The sequence below is a fragment of the Spermophilus citellus genome (assembly GCF_964194105.1).
Source record: "Spermophilus citellus genome assembly, chromosome: 6".
NCBI classification, from domain to species: Eukaryota; Metazoa; Chordata; class Mammalia; order Rodentia; family Sciuridae; genus Spermophilus; species Spermophilus citellus.
In genome coordinates this window covers 148,661,786-148,680,930 of record NC_138187.1, presented here as the reverse complement: position 1 = coordinate 148,680,930, position 19,145 = coordinate 148,661,786, and the positions used below count along the sequence as shown (strand labels likewise).

At 34.9% G+C, this 19,145-nt stretch overlaps 1 protein-coding gene across 1 annotated transcript in view; it reads left to right on the top strand.

Moving 5' to 3' along the window:
• HMCN1 (hemicentin 1) overlaps positions 1 to 19,145 on the top strand; it is a 415,431-nt gene that overhangs the window by 224,809 nt on the left and 171,477 nt on the right. The window contains exons 23-30 of the mRNA XM_081299050.1: positions 978 to 1,105; positions 2,523 to 2,795; positions 5,007 to 5,102; positions 6,326 to 6,520; positions 7,699 to 7,829; positions 7,992 to 8,139; positions 10,156 to 10,282; positions 12,189 to 12,343. Of these exons, the coding sequence (XP_081155176.1) occupies positions 978 to 1,105; positions 2,523 to 2,795; positions 5,007 to 5,102; positions 6,326 to 6,520; positions 7,699 to 7,829; positions 7,992 to 8,139; positions 10,156 to 10,282; positions 12,189 to 12,343 (1,253 nt within the window). The remainder of the gene's footprint in view (positions 1 to 977; positions 1,106 to 2,522; positions 2,796 to 5,006; positions 5,103 to 6,325; positions 6,521 to 7,698; positions 7,830 to 7,991; positions 8,140 to 10,155; positions 10,283 to 12,188; positions 12,344 to 19,145) is intronic.

Here is a 19,145-nt window from a genome sequence, read left to right as displayed (position 1 = left end):
TAAATGTTTAAGAAACAATGTATTAATGTATTTTTTAATTTAATTTGTACTTTTTGTGTCTTCAGAAAGATTGTAGTCACAATCTCTTATGCTTTATTCCTGTTTTTTTATTTCAGTTTTCACATTTTGGACTTTATTTGAATTTTTTTGTTTTTGGTATTAGGTAGTGTTTTAATTTTATTTGTTTTTTTTTCCCATGTAGAAAGGCAATTGCCCCATGACATTTGGAATAATCAGTCTTTTCTTTACCTTTTAAAATATTACCTCTGACACTGTATATTAAGTCCTCTGTTCTCAGGATGCCTAAGTCTGTTTAGAGGTCTCTGTCCTTAACTATTTATCCAATTGTGCATTTCTGGATCAGTAGCATGCTTCATTTGAGCTTTATAAGGAATTTTGATATTACCTAGGTCTATCTAACCTCTTCACTCTCCCCAAAGTGTTTTCATGTATGTACAATGTATATATAATTATGTGCAATTATTTTAACATTACATTAATGTTATCATATTAACATTTTTAGATGTAGACCTTGTTTAGCCACTATGTTATTATTTGATAGGAAGAATCTATTCAAAGAACATACGAAAATATCTGTACTTTTTAAACTTTTATTTTAACACACTATTTTGTGAAGTATCATAAAAAATAATAAAATGTTCAAGATAAATTCAAAATCTATGAAAATATACAAAAATCATTTTGTTTAGCTGCAATTTAAGAAAGCAGAAAGATGTACAATTATTTGATAACTTTAGACAATTAGGTTATATACAAGAAAACAAAAATGGTTTTGGTTTGCAAAAACATCACACAAGGTAATTATGAGAATTTTCATCTTTTGTAGCGTCTAGATGGCGTTCTATAGTGCTTGGAAGAATGGAATTGTTTGCAGAGTATTCCACAGTGAAGTGTGGCTGCCTGGGGTTATTGGAATTCACATGTGCCAATGTCTCACGTGTGGTTTATCCTTTCAGACACACGTTCCTCCCTTCTGGTTCTATGAAGATCACTGAGACACGCATTTCTGATAGTGGCATGTATCTTTGTGTTGCAACAAATATTGCCGGAAATGTGACGCAGGCTGTTAAACTAAGTGTCCATGGTGAGTCTTAAAGTCCTAAGATAACTTGTGGATGGGACACAGGAAAACCCACATCCCAGTTCATTTCATCATTACAGGTTGTATGGAGAGTGATTAAGAAATACTTTCTAAAATACGAGACTCATCATTTTCTTTCATTTACTCCAGAATGTTTATCTACTATCCATAAATGACTTCCCTCTTTTTCCTTTTTGCAAATGAACTGCATTAAATATTTGGTTCTCCATTTTTCTAGATGTCCATGGTCACTTAAGACTTTGTTGATATAAAGCAGAAAATGTGTTTAAACTGGGAGAAGCTAGCTGGATTCTCAAGGAAGAATTTAATAGTTTTTAAGTGGTCATTTCAATATTTAAAGAGCCCTGCAACTGAAAATGTCTGCTTCCTGTGACTCTGTCTACTTCCCAACTCTCTCTTCTGCACAGTATCACAGTCCAGTCATTTGATGATTCAGCACACTGCGTGCACACACTATGCCAGGCACAGTATAGATTCCAGGTGTTCAGATGTCAGAAGAAATTGTCTCAGGCAGCAGTAACTTGATTTTGCTCTCAGATCAGTGTGCTATAGTAGTGCCCTGTTGACCTTGGCATTTAACATCAGATGACAAGCTGTCTTTTACTAGCTCTAGGGCATGAGGCATTATTACCTAACTGCTCCTCTCTTTAGTTCTTCTCTCATAAAATGATGATAGTAATACTATCAAACTTAAAAGGTTGTTTTGAGTGACAATTTTAGAAAGTGTTTGTTAAATATTTAAAAGGACAGATGAATAGGACTTTCTAGGGAATGAATGGTACATAAATTGTAATTAGATCATTGAGACTCAGCTGATTCCACATAATGCATGTATGTGGAAACCAAGAATTTTTTTCTCCAGTGTTTTGATAGACTACCCCATTTAAATTTCTAAAGGTAGATGGATAAAGGGAAATGGTAAAGGTTCTGTGTGATTTTCTTCTTCAAAATTGAGAAAGTGCTATTCGAGAGTTTTTCTTTGTTTTTCAACAAAGAGAACAAAAACTGAGCATATGGACAGAAATGCTTTCTGTTTTACTTTCTTATGTTATAGAAATTATCTACTTTGCCATGGAGGGTTTAAAACCTCAAATTATTTATACATTAAAGGAAACTTAACACTTTTAAATGCTTACCATTCCTCAAGTCTGGCATTAAGAATTTTGTGTTTATTATTTCCTACAATTCTTGTATTGTTATTTTGCCTGGATTATTAAAAAAAAAAAAAGGCCTCAATTAGTTTGTTGACTTACCCTAGATAACACACCTAGTAAGTCATCCAAATCTTGAATGACTCCTCTTTTTCACGCTACATCTTGCTAAGAGGCTCTCATTTAGGGTTAGAAAAGGAAAGGATTTTTAAAGAGTTGGATTATTAACTCTTAATTATTGTTTCCAGTTTCTCCAAAGATACAGAATGGTCCTAAACACATGAAGGTCCAAGTTGGTCAAAGGGTGGATATTCCATGTAATGCTCAAGGGTCACCTCTTCCTGTGATCACCTGGTTTAAAGGTGGTAGTACCGTGCTGGTTGATGGTGTGCGGCACATTAATAATCCCGATGGAATGTTAAGCATCAACCAAGCTGTACCCTCAGACGCCGGCACATATACATGTGTTGCTACCAACATTGCAGGCAGTGATGAAGCAGAGATAATCCTACATGTGCAAGGTAATTTGGGGGCACAGGACAATATATGTGTGGTGGGGTTGGAGAATAAAGGAAAATTCTGAGTCTATACAGAATGCATATTTTTGAATAGTCTGTGATCACTTTAGGATGATTTCCATATAACTTTGGTGACTCTGAAAGGAGAACCTTTCTAGAAGGAAATGTAACATACTTACTAAACCTGCATCAAATGTTACTGTTGAAAATGAAGTTGCTGTAGATGACGTATGTAATGAAAATATTTCTAGATAATGTCCTGTTATTATCTAGTTACTCCTTAGTTTGGAAGAAATTGTGGGCAGAGTTAAAATAGGATTTCACCTCCCCTTGTCAGGATGAACTCTAAACCAGTACCCAGAAAACTGACGTCTACTGCTTTCCTATTAATGTTGGTCTTATTTTGAAGTTTTAAATATTCAATTTATTCTTTCAAGCAATAAACATTTATCGAACTTCTGCCAGGAGTTTGTCATGTTCTAGGCAGTAGTGAAACGGTAGAGATAAAGGCAAAATCCTTGCTTTTATGAGCCATTCTAGTGTGAATAGACAGGAAGCAAGCAAATGAAGAAACAAGAACTACAAATCAAGAAAAATGCAGCACGCAGAATAGGATGGTATTGTGAATTGTCAGGTGGTACTTCTCTTACCAAGTGATATTTACAGTGAGATTTTATTAACTAGATGGAACCAGCCATGTGGGAATTAGGGAAAGAGCATTCCTATCACATTGTATTCCAGTGTAAAGACAAAAGGAAAAGATAAGCCGGGATAGTACTTAGCACAGTTACATAATACTTAGTACATGGCACACTGCAATTATTTTTGAATGGGTGACTAGGACAACTAATGGAGAACATGTCCAATTAATTCATTCATTCAATCATTCATTCAACAAATGGTATTGAATGCTAATGCTTATAGTCTAATGAAAAAAGGTAGATGTTTATATAATATTTTCACATATCTCCTAAGTATTTAATTGCAGGCTGACCAGTGCCATCATGAAATGCTAGAAGAAGCTCTATGAGCTATTAATGGAAAGACAAGTCAGAGAAGGCTTCCCTGGGGAGTGGGTAGAAATGAGTAGGCAGCCTTCTGGAAGAAGGTAAAAAGAACCTTCCATGTGGACATAGATGTAAGGAGGAGAATGTGTGAAATTTTAGAGACACTGGGATCAAGTCTCGATTAAGGCCAGAGGGCTGTATTCCAGACTGAGTACTAAGTAGCTTGAGAGGAAGCTGGGGGCAAAGTCATGTGTTAGATCATCTTTTACCTAGGAACCCAGATGGGTGAGCGTACGCTTAATTGTAGATGCTGAGAAAAGACTTTGAGGGGTTGTAACTGGGAAAGTTGTGTACCTGACTTGGAATTTTAAAAGATCATTATTTTGTAGGAAAACAGTTTGGATAGTAAATGTAAGGGAAAATGGCTATAACAGACTCTTGCAGTAGTTCAGGCAAAAGATGGTGGTATTTGGACTGGCGTAAAAAAGGTAGTGGTCTAAAAAATTAAAGAGGAAAGGAACTCCTCAGGCACAATGAGACATGGGCTGTGGGGAGTGAAAAAGATGGGTGTCTCAAGAATAACTGCAGAATTTCTTCATGAAATCAATGAGAAGATGTGGAGACTGTTTAGAAAGAGAGGAGAGGATGTACTGGTTGGCACATTGGAGAAAGAGCAGGTCTGAAATATCCTATAGACAAAATGAGTAATAGTGATGATTATCATTAGAAAAGCCAACAATGAAATTTGTGTTATTAGGAGAGTATTCTGGGGGCCATGTAGAATTATGTATAGTCTATACATAATATATGGACTGAGGTTTGAAGGGCTTGAAGTAAGCAGGATCTCAAGCATACAAAAGAATATACAGATATGTGAACATATGTGGTACCCTGTGATTGAATAGATGGGGAGGTCAGGAGTAAGGGAGAAAGACAGAAAAATGACTGTAATGCCTTAACTGAGGGAATAAGAGAATCATCCCAGGATCATGAGAAGCATGAGATAGTGCATTTTCTTTGGGAAACTCCAAAGTTTTAGATCCCTGGATCCCATCTAGGTAGAAAGACCTGTCAGCTGGAAATATGAATCGTATTTAAAAGAAGAATCAAGAAATAAAGCAGCCATCGATACAGGTGGTCGATGATGCCTTGAGAGTTTGAAATTGCCCAAGGAAAACCTGTGGTAACCCATTCCTTTTTCCACCAGAACCACCTACAATGGAAGATCTAGAGCCTCCCTTTAACATTCCATTCCAAGAAAGACTGGCCAATCAACGCATTGCATTCCCATGTCCTGCAAAAGGTATTTAATACTCGGAGATATAGTGTACATTTCATCTTGATAATGCTTCTCCCTTCTTGTTTGTTAATTTAACAAATATTACCTAAGAAGTCTGAGTGAGGTCCATAAAGGGATGAGCGGGACGAAAGGAAATGATTATAGGTCCTTTTTTCCTCAAAAACCAGGACAGATGCCTGGAGTCCATCTGTTTTATCTTCTTTTTCTCATCAGTCAACATTTTATGATAAGCACAATTAAAGAGGTCAATCTTTTGCTTTATTTTTTTCATAAATACAACTTTCATAGTCACTTTTATAAGACTTTAACTCAATTTGAGTCTAGCCTCAGTGACACTTTTTGTGTATTTCTCCCATTTTTTTTGTGTGTACAGGATTAAGTTCATCTTTTAAGGGTTTATTACCTTTAATATAAGATTATTAACAATATTATATTGAATCATATTAATTTTATTGGATGTGTTTTCTTTTAATTTTATGAGAATTAAATAAATTTTGAAGTGTTCAGAAGAGTGCCTGCACCTTGTTAAATAAATACATTCTTAATACAGAATCGCATTGGTTTCCAATATTCCTTTTTGCTCTATTACACATTCTAATATAGTTTTGTCATTTTTACCCACAAGCACATCACTTCTATTCACTCTGTTGGTCATAAATAAGTCTAGGAAAAGCAATTTTGCTCACTGCTTTCTCAGCCTTCTTTTTAAGAATTGAGCTACTCTCTTTGTTTAACAGATGATATCTCCAGAAGATTCATATGGATAGTAGAACTTCCTCCCACCTACAATATTAGACCTAAAGTGAATTATAAAACACCATTTCTGTGTATCCTTTATGCTGTCTGTTTGCTTTGGCAATCTTCATGTCACATATTTTTTCTGTGTCTCATTTCACTCTGAAATTCTCCCCATAGCTAGTCAATATGATCACTACAGTACCCCCAACACTGGTCACTGTGAACTCACCAAGAAAATGCTTTGCTTACTATCATCTGAGTGTTTTCATAAAAATAGCTTTCATCAAATTTTACACTAGGAACCACAGACCTCAAGGCTGATCAGCTACATGAACCACCATAATCTCTTTGAGTATCGATGCCAGGAGAAATACCTTGAAAGTAACATAGGACCTAATGGCACAAATTATAGTCATAACAAAAGGTGTCATTCTTGATATATTTAATAATTATTTCTAACTTTTGTAAAAAAAAAAATTCTTTTGAAGGGACTCCTAAACCAACCATCAAATGGTTACGTAATGGTAGAGAGCTGACTGGCAAAGAGCCTGGTGTTTCCATCTTGGAGGATGGCACATTGTTGGTTATCGCTTCAGTTACACCATATGACAATGGAGAATACATCTGTGTGGCAGTCAATGAAGCTGGAACCACAGAAAGAAAATACACCCTCAAAGTTCATGGTAAATATGGATAACAATATTAATTTAAGATCATATAAATAAGTCTGTGGCCATTTTCATTTGTTGTATGTTTGAATTATTTCTTCAATGTAGTATTATTTAGCATTGATGTGAACAGATGTGTCGTCAAACAAAAAACTGGTGATCTGATTGCAATCTTTATTTGATTTAAAATTTCACATAATTCTTTATTGTGACTTTTCATCATTTGAAATTCAAATGGAAGAAAAAGACACATAGTAAAATTCTTTGGGCCCTGAGCTGAGCCATCCACTTTGCCTCTCCAGAGGTAAAGAAAAGTTACCAGTTTTGTGTGTGTGTTTGAATTCTTGGAGACATTTCAATCATTACATAAGGAAATATGAATATATAATATTTTATCTTTTACTTATAAAAAGTACACACAGGGGCTGGGGTTATGGCTCAGTGGTAGAGCACTTGCCTCGCACGTGCGAGACCCTGGGTTGGATCCTCAGGACCACATAAAAAAATAAGTGAAATAAAGGTGTTGTGTCCAACTACAACTAAAAAATAATAATAATTTTAAAAAGTACACACAGAGTAGAACATTATACCTGTTATTCTGTACCTAGTATATCTAAACAATCTATCTTTGCAATTATGAAATATTCATAACTCTTATGTATGGCACCCCACAGTGTGGATACACAATGATTTGTTTAACCTTTCTCTGTAAAGATGAGTATTGAAGTTGTCAGCAGTTGTTTCCTATTAGTAGTAACCCTTCCAGTAAAAATTTTATATAGATGCCACATTGCATGAGTAAAAAGGTTTGTATATTTTCAAATTTGATGAATATTGGCTTTCATAGATACTGAGCAATATTCACTTTCATCAGTAATAAGGTTCATGTAACCTAAGTTAAAACCCTTGCATTTTCAGTGTTATTTGAAATATATAGGTTCTTCCGTAAATTTATCCTGAATTTCATCCTGAATTAAAAAACCTGAAATAATAAATCAAATTTTTCAATTAAAGTTTACACTTATATTAATCAAAACTTTCATTTTATAAGAAACAAATGCTTAATTCTGACTAGCTTTTCTAGCCATCAACCATCTCAAAATTTGCCTTCTAAAGAACTTTATAATATAGGTATAATGTAATAAAAATGACACTTATTATAAAAATCTGCTATGACTCCTCTCTTCTTGCAGTTCCTCCATTAATTAAAGACAGAGAACACTTAATAAACGTGTCAGTGTTGGTAAACCAGCTGACCAGTCTCCTTTGTGAAGTGGAAGGTACTCCATCACCCATCATTACGTGGTATAAAGATGATGTCCAGGTAAATAGAGGCATCCAAATGTGTGTAATTTCTTGTCTCTCTGCCTGAAATAAATGATTCAGATGTGGATTTACTAATAGTAATATTAAAATTTTACTTCAGTTGCTAATTATGCATTTCTATTAGAATTGGAAATAGCACTGACCATTTTGGCCCTTAAAGGTGACGGAAAGCAGCACTGTTCAGATCGTGAACAATGGGAAGATGCTAAAGCTCTTCAAAGCCACTGCAGAAGATGCAGGACAATATTCCTGCAAAGCGATTAATATTGCAGGCACTTCTCAGAAGTACTTCAATATTGATGTACTAGGTAAGGAAAACATTTCTTGAAATATTATGATCCAGATGCACTTTTGACATAGTGCGGAGCTGACTATGTAACAAAGTAAAGAGAGAAAAAAAATGAATTGATAGAAGAAATCCCATTTGTTTCATTTGATCATTATTTTTGTCTTTAATTTTAACTGGTACTATATGATACAGAAAGTTGTATTACTTAGAATACAGAGATACCTTCGAGTCATATACCCCAAAGTATCACATACACCCAAAGGGTACTAGCTTGTCCAAAATAGGAAATTATTACTTTTACCAATTTCTCCAGGTAGATGAGCAGGAAATGCGTGCCTGGGAACTAATTATAGAGAAGTAGTGATTTGTGTAAGTAGCTATGTGACAGAGTGTGACATATATTCTCATTTTGAGAATGTCTGTAGAAGCCGCTAGGCGGCCCTTGAACTGAAGAAGGTGGCAAATCCATTTTCTCTGCATTCTAATTGTTCTTGCAACTCAATAATTCCAGGGAAGAGAAATCTGAGAGCAGGGAAAGAATGCTGAGATTGGAAAAAGAATTTTGAGAGTGGGTAGCCACTGTTATAAATTAGGATATAAAATATTTTAACGGCAATCATAAATTTTATAATTATAGTTTCTAAAATTATATTTCATATTTAAAATTCACTTGGTGGTAAAATTATTTTCTCCTTTTCCCATGTTTTGCTCATCAAAATGGACATAGAATTTCTGAGTCTCTAGTAGAAGTGAGATCTAGAAATGATACTGCTTTAAAAGCACTCATAAAACATTAGTATTCATAAACTGCACATGAAAATGATTCCTCTCCTTAGTTGCTTCAAAGCCTGAAGCACATTGCATTTTCCCTCCAAGTTACCATCCTTATATGTAAGGATAGGCTATAGAAACAGATTAAGTAACTCTTATCACTGTTCACACTGGCATTATTTTTCTCCGTGTTCATTTCCACCCTTGACTTTGAATTCCATCTGCGTGCTGACTCCCAAACTTTTACTTTCAGCTCAGGTTTCTCTTCATTTAAGGATAGATGCCCAGACTTCTCCATGGTATCTTGACCTGAACTTCTTAGTTATAGATCATTGAACGCCTTAGTGGTTTATCAAACAGAAATTTCCCGGTGAACCTCTGTTCTGGTTGTCTTCAGGGTCCCCTCATGGTGACCTGCACATCCCATCCATCCATCTACTTGCCTCTTCCAGAACCTTGGACTCATCCTTCATACTATCCTCTCCCCAACTCATGAAATCTTCCTATGTCTTGTCATGTCTGCTTCCTAATTCTATGTTATCTGTTGGCTTACCATTCCACTGTGAAAACATAATTCACTTATAAGGTTAATTAATGTAATAAATAGCCCCCTAACTGCTTCCCTGCATCCACTCTTTACCACCCTAATCCATTCTTCACTAAGCAGCCAGTGTGGTTTGAAAACATGTCTGATCACACCACACTCTTTCCCTACTGAAACCCTTTTAGTGGCTGGTCACTTTCTGTATATGAACACCACCTTAGCATAGTGCAAAGGGGAGGATTGGGTAGTGAGAGAAATGTACAGGAGCTCTTTAATAGGTTTCATCATTCCAAGAATAAAAACTAGCATTTTTTTTCATGCTATATCTCATACCTAGAGTCCTTTAAAAGAGACAAAGGTAGACATGACCATATGACATGTAGAATTTAAAAATTAGATTGATATATTGATTATGCCATTCATTATCTAAAATACTTAGCAATAGCATATTATATGAATGTCATGGTTCACATTCTGAGCTCCTCCTTCACATAAACCCTTAAATAAACCCTATACCATTATGATTCTTATAATTGTCCTTTAGCAGATATTTCATGAATATACTCCTATATTTGAATTTAACAGTTGGGTACACAGGTGTAATGAGAAAAGGGATTGAGATCTTGTTGAAATACTGTAGAAATCATTGACTATATGCTTCATTTCCCCAGTTCTTTGTGCTAAATAATAGATTTTCATGATAAAATGTCTTTGTTCAAGTTCCACCCACCATAATAGGTGCCAGTTTCCCAAATGAAGTCTCAGTTGTCCTCAACCACAACACCACCATTGAATGCCAGGTCAGAGGCACTCCCTTTCCTGTTATCCACTGGTTCAAAGATGGCAAGTGAGTATCTTTTCTCTACTTGTTGCAAGGGTTTTGTTGCAAGGGTCCAATGGACAGAAAACAGGTGTATATGTGTGTGGATTTTTTCCCTCTTAATTACTTTCTCATATGGAATATTAAATGAGTATGAAGAAAAACCAGTGTTGCTCAAAAAAACAGTCTCAAAGTCTTGTAATATCTTTTATTCTTATAAAGGTCTTTATAAATGTTGGGACTTTCTTTTAGAAACATAGAGGAACTTAAATTTATTGTACACTAAACATCCTCTGTCTGAAGACTAACAGTGAAAAATGCAAGATTCAAATGCAGAGATAGTTTTTTTTCCTTTGCGTGGGATTGAGTTATTAAATAGGAAAAAGTTCTTATGAGAGCAAGACTGATACCTAAGCTTGTTCTATATCTGAGTCAAAAGGAACCAGAGAAAACAAATCACATTTCCCAGACTGCATGTCTCCAGGGCTTTGCCTGGACTGAAATGATCCATGTTGGTCCGGAAGGTTATTTTGCACAATGTGGTTGTAGTTTATGGATTATTACACTGAGAGCATTATTGTACTAAAGCTCAGTATCAAAAAGTTAAGATTTACACTACCTGGGGCTGGGGATGTGGCTCAAGCGGTAGCGCGCTCGCCTGGCATGCGTGCGGCCCGGGTTCGATGCTCAGCACCACATAAAACAAAGATGTTATGTCCGCCGATAACTAAAAAATAAATATTAAAAAAAAATATTTACACTACCTGAAATAAAGGATTGTATTCATATTTTCTATAAATCAGCAAGAAAGACAAACAGCAACATAGAGAAACCTATGGGGGTATGAACAGGCAATTAAATATGTAGTTAGGCAGTAATCCTGTTGAAAGATTCTCACCCTCAATAATCTGATGAATATAAATGAAATATAATTTTGTTTTCCACAAGTCATTATTGACACAAAAAAGGCTTTATGCGAATCGCCCTCTCTAGCATTAGCATAAAGTATTCTGATGACAGATGTTGATTAGTACCTTGAAAGGTAGTTTGTTGATATCTATTAAAATTGCAATGGTAATGTGCTGTGAGGGAGTAATTATACCTTCAGTACCCTGGAGAGGAAAACAGTCATTCATGTCCACAGGAAGGCTCTTTGAATAATATTCATTCAACACTGTGATGGCAGAAAGTGAAAACTGACTAAAGCCCAACATTCGGGGAACGGGTTGATAACTCATGGCAGAGTCAATGTTATGAAACACTGGACTTTTCTCACTATCTCCATAACGAATGTGATAGAGTGAAAAAGAACAAAAGAACAAAAGCATAATACCATGTATGCATTTAAACTTCAGATTTCTTTGGAAATATATTTAGGTATGAAAATGTTTCAAAAAACATGTGGAAGAAAAATAAGTGGTAAGGCATTAGAAAGAAGACTCACATTGGGGTGATAGTGCAAAAAAATTTTTCTCATATGATGCTTACATTATTTTGTTTAAATTTTATATTATATAATTAGCAATAAAACTGTCATAAATTTAAGTAATATACTATCAAGATGATGGCAGAACTATTGGCAAGTCAAACTAAAAAATAATAATAAACATAAAGAACAAATAAGAATATGTGAATGAATGAAATAAATAAAAACTCTATTTGAATTCTAATAATATTATCCAACAAAAAATCTAAATTTGAAATGGGAAAGCTTTTTATCTCAAAGTGATAATTATCTAACTTCCTTTAGTAAAGTGGTTTAATCATTTCATTCTTCTGTGTAGGAATACTAATCACATTATTGTATTTTTACAGTCAACTTTGATTTACATTTTTAACCTTGAACTATTTAATGATTTTCATTGTCATTAATAAGGGAAAGAAGTCTGGGAAAATAAAATAGACCCATGGAATAAAGTTATATTTTTTCTAGGCCATTGTTTTTGGGAGATCCCAATGTTGAACTTTTAGACAGAGGACAAATTTTACGGGTGAAGAATGCACGAAGAAGTGACAAGGGACGCTACCAGTGTGTTGTGTCTAATGCAGCTGGCAAGCAAGCCAAGGATATAAAGCTGAATATCTATAGTAAGTGTGGCTTTTCTCATGATTTTGTGATCATCAACCTTCATTGTAAACTGGTAAACAGGTTTATGCTACCGTTCACTGCTCCTCTTTCCCATATGGGATACTTGGGAATGCTCCCTCCTTTTAGAGAAGAAAGAGCCTGTCTTCATGTATCTCAGGCTGGAATGTCGCATCCATTTTTAATGCATTTTATCATTAAGTGTGGGTTTATTCAAGTGGTTCAGTGATTTTTTATGTGCTGTCACTCATGAGGTTGAGAATTTCCTCTCTGGCTGGGATATACGTAGATCAGAGGCCTGTTTCCTTGAAGGGGTAGAAAAACTTCAAAAGTTGTAGGGCTATATGAAATGCAGTGAAGCTGGCAGTATGCAAATAATTAAATTGTTTTATTTTCAGTTTTATTTGGCCTTCATCCTGACCACCTGGTAATATTTTAAAAGCCATATGTTTGTGCTACTGTTTTCTCCCAGCCGTGTCTCCACCAGAAATAGCTCTCATTTTCACTAAAGTTTTCAACACCTTTTGAGAAAGGTGACTGTCAGTCATTTCGGGTCTTATGAAGACCAATAGTGCTTTTCGGAGCTCACCTCACTGTTCTGTCTTCTCCCTTTCCATAGTGTATGACACGTAGGCGTGGTTTAGATTTTTTTCAGGATGTCACCTCCTCACCGGATCTTCCCAATCCAGAGCAGTCACCTAATAGCTCTCTATTACATTGTATTCCTTCATTCTCTTTACTGAACTTACTGTTGGGAAGTTGCTTAATAATGAATTTGTTTACTTATTAGCTCCAAGGAAGCCAAATGTTATCAAAACATGCCTTTGTTTTGCATGCTCCCTATTTTCATTTCTAGTATACAAATTATCTCAAGCAATATTGGCTAAATGCATGAATGGTCTAGTAGCCCAGTGTCCAATGTGGTAGTCGCTAGCCATAGGTGGCTATTCAGTGACTAGTCCAAATTGAAATGTGCTGTAAGTATACGATTTGTGCCAGATGTCAGAGACCTCATATGAAAAAAAAAGATATCTCCTTAATCATTCTGCATTGATTATGTACTGAAATCATATTTTAGATACATTGGACAAAGTAAAATATTTTATTAAAGTTAAAATTATTTAAATTAATTTCCTTAGTTTCCTTTTCTACTTTTAATGTGGCTACTAGAAAACTTGAAATCATACATTTGGTGTGCATTGTATTTCTGTTGGCTTGCACTTGCTAAATAGTTAATAAGGACTTGGGCCTCTGAGACAGACTGACTTGTGGTTAGATCCAGTGTCTGCCATTTACTAGTTTTGTTGCTTGAGATAAATTTCCTCAGCCCTTCAGTTTCCTTGGCCATATAATGGGGATAATAATAGTGCATACATAGTAATATTATTGTGAGGATAAAATACTAGATACCTTGTACATGGATTACTGGGCTCATAGTAAGAGCTCAATATATATTATTCAATTATTTTGTTAATTTAGTGATTGCATTGTCTTAAAACATGTATTATCTAGCTTGGTTTCTATATGTTTTAACTGCATTCCTAATCTCCCTTTTTAAATGCTAGTGTCTTTATGTATAAAGTTTGAATAGCTCTCTTGAAATAAACTATTTTAAGTTCAGGTTTTTAAATAATTTATGTCTATAAATAGAAACTTATGGAAGAAATCAGTCATGAAAAGACGTCTATATCTCTAAAAAAAAAAAAACACAAAAGGGTCACATGAAAGCATATCTATACAAACGTCCAAGTTATTGCTGCATAAGACCGAAACGTCTAAAGAACAGGTCCAGTCTTTTCTAAGCCATTGAGTAGTCTTCTCTACTTGTGATGTCCCCAACGTCTGTGCTGAATGCACTCTAGTGATTCAGTAAGACTCCTGTTTCTATGGGGCTTGGGTTCTTTATTTCAGATGCTCTTGTTCAGTCTGTGTGATGCCCTCAGGCGCCCAGAAAGGGCTTCTTGGATTGTCTGAGATGAAAGGCATTGTTTTCTTGTGAAGTTTGGAGTTTTAATTTCAGGAAATAATGCCATTTCTTTTCTAGCAAGCTCTCTTGCACCTCCAAGTGGGTAACCTTAAGTTTATTTCGTCTTTATTCTAGAAATGAGGGAGGAAAATGAAACAGAGGTCGTGTTTTGGCTAACTGAGGAATATGTATGTAGATTTCAGATTGTGTGTATGCTTCACACTAAAATTATTCATTTATTTTCCTTATTTATGCTCTGGTATGAAGATAAGCAGATGGGTTAGTGCACCTTCCAGGTAGAAATAAACATTATGTTTGAAGAAGGAAAGAAAATAAGAGGGAAAATAAGAGATGGAGGAGAAAACATAAAAAGGGGATAAAGTTGTAGAAAATGGAAGAACTTAAAAAGCTTTTAATAGCTAATGAGGAGGCTGTGCAAATTAACAACTTGTAGTTCAAGGCAAGGCTTCTTAACCTGAGGTCCATGAATAGGTTTCAGAGATTTGAGAGCTTCCCTAAATTGTTTAAAAGTCTTTGAGTGTATACATGGGCCCATTATTATGCAGTGTATTCATAGCCTTTATCTGTACCATACTCAAATAAAAGTACAGTTCTCTGGCAAATATAAGTTATAATGAAACAGGAAGTGAAATATTTATTTGGCAATTTAAGCAGTGGGTGGTATGTTGTTCTAGTATTCATTGCAAAGGTTCTCTGAGTAATTTTTCTCAATTTCATAAACATAAACTATTAAAATAGATACTATTTGGTACAAATGAATTTCATTTTAAAAACATTCATGAAATATAGGGATTTGTCTGAATCTGTGTTCTTTTTCTTCTTGTTTTGGTTCTGCGAATTGAATCCAGGGGTGCTTTGTGACTGAGATACATCCCCAGTTCTTTCTATTTTGTGACAGGGTTTTAAAAAGTTGCTGAGAGTCTCACTAAGGTGCTGAGGCTGACCTTGAACTTAAGATCCTCCTGTTTCAGTCCCCGAGAGATTCTGGTATTACAGTCATGCACTGTTGCACCTGGCTGAACCTATGTTGATTTCCTTAATGTATCATCCAACTAATTAGGCTATGCAGCTGCTTTAGGCAATTTCCACCAAAAATTTAACATGGATTTATAGATTAGCATAGGACATAAATAGTCTCAAATCAAACAGTTTAAAGCCTGAATAAAATGCACTTTCTTAGCATTTCCAAATGTTATTGTTTGTAGCAGAATTTGGCAAATCTTTTTTAAAAGAGCAAGGTAGTAAATATTTTAGGTTCAACATACCATGAGACAAAATCAAGGATAATCTACAGGTAAGTTGTATAATAAGACAAACAAATTTCTACAAAATTGTTTATTGAAAAAATTCCATCTTATTGATATTTTTTAAAATTATGCTTTTTAATACAGCTCTACCCAAGGGAGGAATGGAATTATTTTTGTGTGTGAGGGATTAACATTTCACTTAGTTGGAATTCATCTTTTAATGGAATCTGTAATGAAATTTTATCTATTTCATCTTTGAAAATGTCTTTTCACACAGATAGGTACTGCCTAATACTGATATCAATTCACAAGCATATGATTTTAATTGAGCATATTCATTGCTTGGAAGACATTATAGAATTCTATTATATTCATCTCTCGATGTTTGACTTTCCATGTGTCATTATACAACCAGTTGGTCCATTCCATTTGAAGATTGGATTCAAAAATTGATGAATTTTGAACATGGAAACTTTGTTTTTGTATTTGCATCAAACCTTTCGAAAACAGTGGTTTGAGCTCAGAAAATACAATGACTGTAAATCTGTAGGGACATCAAGATGTCATTCTTTGTTTGATATGACTTGTGATTAAAACAACTTTATGACTTCTGTCGTAGTACATTAAGTACTATGTTTGTGATTTTAGGTTGAATTCATTTAGAAATATAAAGTTTACAGCAAAACCAATTTCTAAAACAATTTGGTGTTCAATAGTAATGTTTAAGAATTCTTCTTATTTAGAAATAAAGAAGCCTCAGCCCTGAGCTCAAAATCACAGTAAAATATTACTACTACCAAAGCGTAGCAGTGCGACGGTCAGGTAAGCTGGGACATTCAGTTTTTCTTCCGATGAAGGTCAGGGAACTCGTGATGTTGTACTTGATGAGAGCAATTAAACTACACCATCAACACTCCTGGTTAATAAACACATTATTATTTGCACGAAGTGCTTTCTGATAAATGAAACAATGAATAAACAGATTTTTGACACCCTGCATTTTAATAGGCTTCTTAGATTTCCCAAAGCCATTTTTCATACACTCATATTTTTACCACCATTAGTTGTGAAAAACTTTAGCAGAGTCCACTCCAGATTATGTAATGAATTAACATTTCCCCAACTTCTCTAAAAATATTTTTGTCAATAGTTTTTCCACACAGACCATTCTTAAAGGCTCATTTTTCACTTTCTTATAACTTGGCGGCGACCTCTCAAACAGGAACAACATAGTACTATCAGTAATATCTGTTTGCTCATCAAAAGTCAAGAATTCTCTTCAGAAAAAAAAAAGACTATTACTATTGTTCCCAGCATTCTCAGCTCTTCAGTTATTCTCACTGAAAGGCTGATAATCTTTAATAAATTGATTTTTCTCTCGATATGTTTCTTTAACTGCCACAGTCATATTTGATTTATTTAAGTTGGCATTGGTAGACGGCTTTCTCTGCTTGGCTAACAGATAAGCCACTTAGAAACTTACTCTGGCTATACCGTTATATTTGACTTTATTTTTGTGAAGAAATTCTGCTATGATGAGACATTCCATTTTGCATTTTCTGATAAACTGTTGCTTTCCTTTGAATTGTGAATACTCTGATGACTGCTTAGTCTACTCATATTTATTCTTTTAGAACAGCCATAATGCTATTACAAAATAAATACAATGCTGTGCCATTTAAGTTGATAACAAAATAGTCCACACTGTGTGGTGTGCCTCAGTGCAGTAGTTGAAGCCCACTATTCTATTCCATTCTTGTTTTGACATGAGGATATGCATTAGTAATAAAATAGCACAGCATAGTGATATGCATTGCACTTGGAATGCTGTGAGGTTATAACTGTGTCACTGAAATTTTTCATAAGCTGAGTAGCAGCAGAGCAATGAGAACACCACATAGGTTTTTGTTGCAATTGTTGAGCAAAGTAGCCATGGAGAGTATGAGTGTAACTGTATTCCAATAACACTTTATTTTTGGACATTGAAATTTGAATTATTAGTTTTACCTGTCAAAGGTATTGTTAGTCTTTTGATTTTTTTCCCAAACCATTAAAAATGTGAAAATTATTCTTAACTTGGCATCTCCTTACCTATGGGGGTCATAGTTGACCGGCCCATGAACTTTATAGTAAACCACATTATAGAAAATAATTTCACAGGCTAGGGCTGTAGCTCAGTGGCAGAGCGCTTGCCTTCCACATGTGAGACATTGGGTTCCATCCTCAGCACCACATAAAAATAAACAAATAAAATAAAGGAATGCTGTCCATCTACAACTGCAAAAATAAATAAATAAATAAACAAATAAAAAAGAAAATGATCTCATTGTCAAAGTGTAATATATCATGACTTAAATTATGTGAGGAAAAAATGTGTGTGAGCTTGCTGATTGCCAGAAAATATCAAGATGCACCAATCAGCATTCAGATCTTATTTTCTAACATCCTTCTCCACTGAAGGAGAAATGGTTGATTCTAGGGCTGGGGAAGGGAGTACACACAATGAGCCTGAAGCATGTAGTAGGATCATAAAGTTTTAAAAAATGTTAAAAACAATGATATGTGTATGTCAATGGGGCATAGCAACCAACTAAACAAACTTTTAATGGCCAAAGCTGGATAAATAAATGTAGTATTGGATTATATCCCCTAGTAGAGAATAAGCTGCTTTGAGTTCATATTGATATAAATAAACAATTCAGTAAACATACAGAATTCCAAATAATTTCTGTAGATATTCCCTTAACAAGACATTAAAACTGAAGTTTCCACCTGGTTTGTACGGGCTGGAACTATTGACCCCCTTCAGAACAATGGGGAAAAGGATTAAGATGATGGACAAATCTGACCACCACTACCTTCATCAGGATACCAAGGTTAACATCATCAGTCATAAGTCATGTTGATAGCTGTGCTGTTGATGTGGCATGATGAGCATGGAGCTATTCCTCTGTGGTCTCTCAATGCCCACAACCCTAGTCTCACCATAAGAAAACTATCCTACTAATATTTAAAACTGGGCTGGGGATGTGGCTCAAGCGGTAGCGCGCTCGCCTGGCATGCGTGCGGCCCGGGTTCGATCCTCAGCACCACATACCAACAAAGATGTTGTGTCCGCCGAGAACTAAAAATAAATATTAAAAAATTCTCTCTCTCTCTCTCTCTCTCCTCTTTCACTCTCTCTTTAAAAAAAAAATATTTAAAACTTTATTAAAATTATGCTAAGATACTCATAATTAAGCACATGACATTTGATTTCTTTAAAATTGTTGCAATTATAGCACAATTACAGCATGTTAAGAACATGTAGCAGACATAAAGCAACTTGAGATATTGTTCTAAATCTGTCTTCATTTGGTGACAGAGGCTAGGAATGAGGTTGCTGGGTTATGGGAAACACACGTGTAGCCAATTGGATGAGTGCAGTTGAATGAATGGATTATAGCTCAAAACAAAACAAACCACTTAGACCTTATGTCATGGGAGAGGTCATGCAGTTGTGCCACACCTGACATTGTTTGCTCCCATGATCAATTTCATACTGTATCTACATTATTTTGTTTTGCTGTT